A 5,995-nucleotide genomic window follows, 5' to 3' on the forward strand; every position below is an offset into this window, starting at 1 on the left:
GGGGCGTCAGCCTTCACCCCCCTCCCCATTCGGCAGCACCGGGGACAACTGGGCACTCTGCTGCCAGCACTCATCTCCCTTCATCCGCCACAATCCGCAGGGATCACCCACATCCACATCCCACGGGAGCCGCGGGGATGCAGGACAGCTCCCCGGCCCTACCCCTCGTCCCACTCCCCTCCGCGTTCCCCTCCCTCTGCTCTCCCCCCTGCATCTCTCTCCTCCTCCTCGCCCTCCCGGCTCCCCCCGGCTCTGGGTAGCACCAGCAGCTCCTTGCGTGGCAGATTGCTGCCTAATTAGTTTAGAGGGAAAACTTAATTGAATTAACTTTTCACAGCTCCAGCAGCCCGACAGTGGGGCCTCGCTCCGCGCCAGCCCCACGCCCTGATCGAATTAACTTGTTTAGCAACCTGCCCGCTCGGCCGCGCAGCTGGGGTGGGCGCGGGGGGGGAGGCACCACCAGCACCCACCGGGGGCTCGGGCGGGGGAGCGGAGACAGAGATGACCAGCCAGGGGTGGGGGGGGCTGTTCCCAGGGAACGGAGTCCAGGAGGGAGCAGGACCCTTTGTGGCTTGAGACGTGAAGCAGAATGCGGGATGGGCATGGGGCAGGCCATAGGGCAGGACAGATGGCAGGGCACGGGCCAAGAGACACGGCAGGACGGGGCAAGATGTGGGGCAGGACACAAGACAGGATATGGGATAAAACACAGGGCAAGACACGGGGCAGGATGCACAGCAGAAAATGGGGAAGGACACAGGTTAGGACAGGAGATGGGACAGAATATAGGGTAGAAGGTGGGACAGGGTGCGGAGTTGGATAAAGAGCAGGACATGGGGCAGGACAGGTTCGAACCGATCCCACAGGACGCAGCCAGAGTTCGTTCTTCCCCCGCCCCCCCGGCCTCCTGGGGGGCCCAAAGCCCTTCATTGGACACAATTAGACTTTTAAATCCTCTTTAGTGAAAGTGTTTGTCTTGAAAATGTCCCAAATCCCGCCAAATCCTCCCCAAATCCTCCCGCATCCCCCCTCCCCGCATCCCCCTCTGGTGCCGCTGAAAGGGGCGAAAGCCTTTTCCTTGGTCCCTGCAGGGGGCTGGGGGGATGGGGTGCTTTGAAATTCATCCGGGCTGAAAATTGGGGAGTGGGATTGCAAAGGCCAGAGCCCCCCTAGGAGAGAGGGGTGGGACTGAGTACCCCTCCAAAGCCTCCTGCTCTTCCCATGCACGCGGAGACAGTGGAGGACACCCAGGGATGGGGTGTGGTGGCGTTGCTACCCTCCTGCCCCTGGGATGCTCAGTCCCAGAGGCATGGCATGGCGACAGGGATGGAGATAGGGATCAGGATGGAGATGCATGTGGGATGGAATGACATGGGATGGGGACAGAGACGGGACTGGGACGGGGATGGGGATGGGATGGGGATGGGGATGGGGATAGGATGGTGATGGCGTTGGGGACAGGGATGAAACAGAAGGATGGGGACACGGGGGGAAGGTCCGAGCGCTGGTCCCAGAGCGGGCCTGCCGAGTGCTGCTCCGGGGGGTGCCCAGGGGCCGCTCCCCCTCCCCGCCCCGAAGTGGCTGCTGCCGGAGTCGGCCCGAGGTGGGGGTGCGTGCGCCCACGAAGGGTTAAGGGGGGCGGGGGGCTGCGGGGAGGGGGGGTGTCGGCTCCGCCCGCTCCCGCCGTCCCCGGGAGATATTGTCATGCAAAAGCCCCCGGCGAGCGCAGCCTTTGTCCGCGCTCCCCCCGCCGGTATATTAACGGGCCGGGGCGGCGGCGGCGGCGGGGGCGGGCGGGGGCCCGGCGGGCAGGAGGCGGCGGGGACGGGCGGGCGGCAGCCGGGGCCGCACCGGACTCGCCATGGACTACTCCTACCTCAACTCCTACGAGTCCTGCGTGGCCGCCATGGAGGCGAGCTACGAGTTCAGCCCCTGCAGCCAGGCGGGCTCCTTCCAGTACAGCCCCATGCGGGGGGGCTTCGGGCCCGCGCCCGCCTGCGCCCCCCTCGCCTCCGCCAGCTGCGCCCTGGGCGCCCTCCGCGACCACCAGCCCTCGCCCTACTCGGCAGGTAAGGGAGAGGGACCCGCCGGGAGCCACCAGGGACATCCTCCCGTTCCGTGGACGGGCGTGAGGGAGCGGCCGCGCCGTCGGGGCTGGCAGGGATCGGAACTGGCGGGGACCCGAGCTGCCGGGGCTCGGGACCGGCGGCTGCCGTCGATGTCAGGGCTCGGTGCCATCGGTTGCCGGAGCCGTCGGTCTCCCGTACCGTCCGTCAGTGCTCGGTGCTGTCGGTGCCCGATACTGTCGGTTCCCGGAGCCGCCGCTGCCCTGTACTGCAGGACTCGATGCTGACGGTGCCCATTACTGCCGGTTCCCGGTAGCGCCGGTGCCCGATCCCACCAATTCCCGGTACCGTTGTTGCCCGGTACCGTCAATGCTTGGCGCTGTCGGTGCCCGATACCATCGGCTCCCGGTGCCGCTGGTACCCGGCACTGTCAGGATTCGTAGCCATCGATTCCAGGTACCGTTGGCGACAGATATCATCGGTTCCCGGTGCCCCCAGTGCCAAACACCGTTAGTGCTCGATGCCGCCTATTCCCGGAACCGTCTGTTCTCGGTGCCGCCAGTGCCCGTTCCTGCAAGGTCCCGGTACTGTCGGCTCTCGGTACCATGAGTGCACGCTGCCACTAGTGCGCCGTGCTGCCCGTTCCCGTTGCCGCCGGTGCTCGGCACTCTCAGGCTCGATGCCGTCGGTAACGGCTGCTGTCGGTCCTCGGTGCCGTCAGTTCCCCATGACATCGATTCCCGGTGCTACCTATTCCTGGCATTGTTGGTACTCGGTCCCGCCGGTTCCCGGTGCTGCCGGTGCCCGCAGCCCAGGCTGGCCCTGCCTGGCTCGGTCCCCACCGCCCCCCGTCCCGGGTCTCCCTGCTCGCCTCCGTCGGTGGGGATGAACCCTCCCAAGCACGGCCGCGGATCGCCGGGGATCCCTGGAGCGGTGGTGGCCCCAGAACGGGGCTGGGGGAAGGTCCTCGCCGCTGGGACCCCGCTCCCCGCTCCGCATTCGTTGCCACCGCGGAGGCGCTGCCTGTGGTTGCGCCGACAACGAAGGAGCCGCCGATTGGTACCGGCGGCCCCATCCGTGCCGGCACCGCATTGCCCCCCCAGCCCCGCTCCTGCCCCGAGGCCCCGCGTCCCGCCGGCAACGAACGAACGGGGCCGGAGGCGCAGCGGGGGCAGCGATCCAGCCCTGCCTTCGTTCTACCCGCCCTGCCCGGTTCATCCTGCCCGGTTCATCGTGCCTGGTCCATCCCCTGATTCATCCTGCCCGGTTCACCCCTTTTCGGTTCACCCCTTTTCAGTTCACCCCAGCCCAGTTCATCCTTCCTGATTCATCTGTCCTTGGCCGGTTCCTCTGCCCAGTGCATCCCCTACCCGTTTATTCCCGGTATGTTTCTTCCCAGGCGATCCTTGCCCAATCCTTCCCTGCCCCGTCCTTCTCTTCTCGGTGCACCCCTTCGCAGTTCCCCCCTACCCAGTTAATCCTCCCCGGTTCATCTATCCCTGGCCAGTGTCACCTGCCCGGTCCATCCTTTCCCGTTCATCCCTTCCCAGTCCATTCCTTCCCAATTCATCCCTTCTCAGTTCATCCCTGCTCAACTCATCCCTGCCCGATCCATCCCTGCCCCGTCCTTCCCTTCCCGGTGCATCCCTTCTCAGTTCACCCCTACCCAGTTCATCCTCCCCGATTTGTCTATCCCTGGCCAGTGTCGCCTGCCCAGTCCATCCGTTCCCAGTCCATCCCTTCCCGGTTCATCCCTGCTCAATTCATCCCTGCCCGACCCATCTCTGCCTAGTGTCTCATGCCTGGTGCATCCTTTCCTGGTCCCTTTCTTCCAAGTCCATCCCTTCCTGGTCCATCCCTGCCTGATGCCCCCTGCCCAGTGTGCCCCAGTGTCCACCACAGCCCTCCCGCTGTACCGGCCGCACTGACTTCCCGTTTCTCTCCCAGTTCCCTACAAATTCTTCTCGGACCCATCAGGGATCAACGAGAAGCGGAAGCAGCGGCGGATCCGGACAACATTCACCAGCTCCCAGCTGAAGGAGCTGGAGAGGGTGTTTGCCGAGACCCACTACCCCGACATCTACACCCGCGAGGAGCTGGCCCTCAAGATCGACCTCACCGAGGCCCGGGTGCAGGTCAGCTCCGGGGAGGGAGGAGGGGGTGGGGGGTTGGGGATGGAGGTGCGGGGCTCTGATCCCACCAGAGCGGGGATCCTGACCATGGGACGCTGCTGCTCTGCTCCCTGCATTGGGAGGGGGCACAGGAAGGGACTCGGCCTTGACACCACTGCAGTCAGGGGGACATACTGTCGGCACAGCCCTGCTCTGCTGGGAGCTCAGGGGACAGCCTGCCTCCCAGTAGTGTGCGGGCATTGGTTCATGCCACAGCACTGTCACCAATTATTTAGTCCAGTCCCAAACACCTTGAGGTTGGTGAGAGTCCATGGAGGACAGAGAGTGGCCCTTTGTGGGTGCAGATGTCCCCTGCATCAGTGCAGACTTCTCTTGTGGGATGCAGACACCCCGTGTAGATGCAGATTCTCCTTTGTGAGTGCAGACACCCTGTGTCAAAGGAGAACCCTCTCTGTGGGGTCCTTCTGTGTGGGATCCCCCCCTGTGTCAGTGCAGACCCCCCTTTGTGGCTGCAGACCCCCCTCGGTGGGTGCAGACACCCCCTTTGTCAGAACACCTGTCCCCATAGGAATGTAGGGACCCACAGGAGTGGGGGTCTTGGCCCCCTCCCTCCCAGGGGGAATGGTGAGTGAAGCAGACCCCACTGTTGGCACCATGGGGATCTGGGGGGTGCAGGCTGTGGGGGTGGGCTCTGACCCCACGGGGTGCAGGTGTGGGTGCAGTGTGAGGATGTCCTCTTCCCATTTCCCTCCTCTGCCAAACACCAGAGCACACGCCTGTGCCCGGCCTCGACCTCACAAATCCACATTATTGTGGATACATGGATCCCTCTGGTGATGTGGAAGACATTTCCCCCGAGGGAATGGAGGGTTGTGGGGGGGACCCCGGAGCCTGGGAGGGCTCCCAGGGACCATGGCAAGGGGTGCTCCCATCCCCTCCATCCCCTCCAGGTGTGGTTCCAGAACCGTCGGGCCAAATTCCGCAAGCAGGAGCGTGCGGCCAATGCCAAGGGTGCCAGTGGCACCGGCAGCGCCGGGAAGAAGTCGGAGCCGCGCTCCTCCTCAGAAGACGACGAATCCAAGGAATCCAACTGCAGCCCGACTCCAGACAGCACGGCGTCCCTGCCCGCTGCCGCCATCGGCAGCCCCGGCGGCAGCCTGAGCCCCAGCCCTGGCGCGGGGGCACCCCTGGGACCCGGCCATGCCCCCCAGCCCCTCAAGGCACCCCTCTGGGCAGGGGTGGGGGGCGGCAGCGGTGCCCCCAACACGGCCGAGCTGCTGAAGGCCTGGCAGCCCACCGAGGCTGTGCCGGGACCCTTCTCCGGCGTCCTCTCCTCCTTCCATCGGAAACCAAACGGCATCAAGACAAACCTCTTCTGATCGCTGAATCGCCGGATCCAGCTGCCCCCCAACCCCCCCTCGGCCCCCACCCTGCACCCTCCACCCACCGCCCCCACCACGGACCCAGCCACGATGCTTCAGCAAACGGGGAGAGGGAGCAGGGACCGCCCCCGCCACCTCCCGGACCCTGCGCTGATGGGACGGACCCGGAGTGGGGGCAGCTCCCACCGTCACCGATGGGTGCTGCGGGACCATGGGGTGCCAGGCGGGGGGCACCACCCCCACGCTCAGCCAGCGTGCCCCTGGCAGAGCCTTCGGGTTTGGGGGCTCCCGGCGCACTCCAGGTTTGGGGGTAGATGCGGGGCTCCCCAGAGCACTGCGGGTGCTCCAGCATCGCCCCAGGAGACCCCCCCCCCCCCCCAATGGGCTGTGCCGCTGGGCTGGGGGCGAGAAAGCA

The 5,995-nt window shown here is 65.8% G+C and overlaps 1 protein-coding gene across 2 annotated transcripts; it reads left to right on the top strand.

Annotated features, from left to right (window-relative positions):
* Positions 1–1,861: 1,861 nt before the first annotated feature.
* On the top strand, positions 1,862–5,577 carry PHOX2A (paired like homeobox 2A; the record flags this gene model as incomplete). Of its 2 annotated transcripts, none has more annotated exons than XM_082277465.1 (3): positions 1,862–2,069; positions 4,014–4,246; positions 5,149–5,577. In XM_082277465.1, 3 exons carry the CDS (start codon positions 1,862–1,864, stop codon positions 5,575–5,577), a joined length of 870 nt encoding a protein of 289 aa, XP_082133591.1. The 2 variants fall into 2 exon arrangements, with proteins under 2 accessions (XP_082133591.1, XP_082133592.1); XM_082277466.1 differs by having other exon boundaries at positions 4,014–4,201.
* Between the last annotated feature and the right edge of the window lie 418 nt (positions 5,578–5,995).

The sequence above is a fragment of the Coloeus monedula genome, assembly GCF_965178545.1.
Source record: "Coloeus monedula genome assembly, chromosome: 3".
Classification (NCBI taxonomy): domain Eukaryota; kingdom Metazoa; phylum Chordata; class Aves; order Passeriformes; family Corvidae; genus Coloeus; species Coloeus monedula.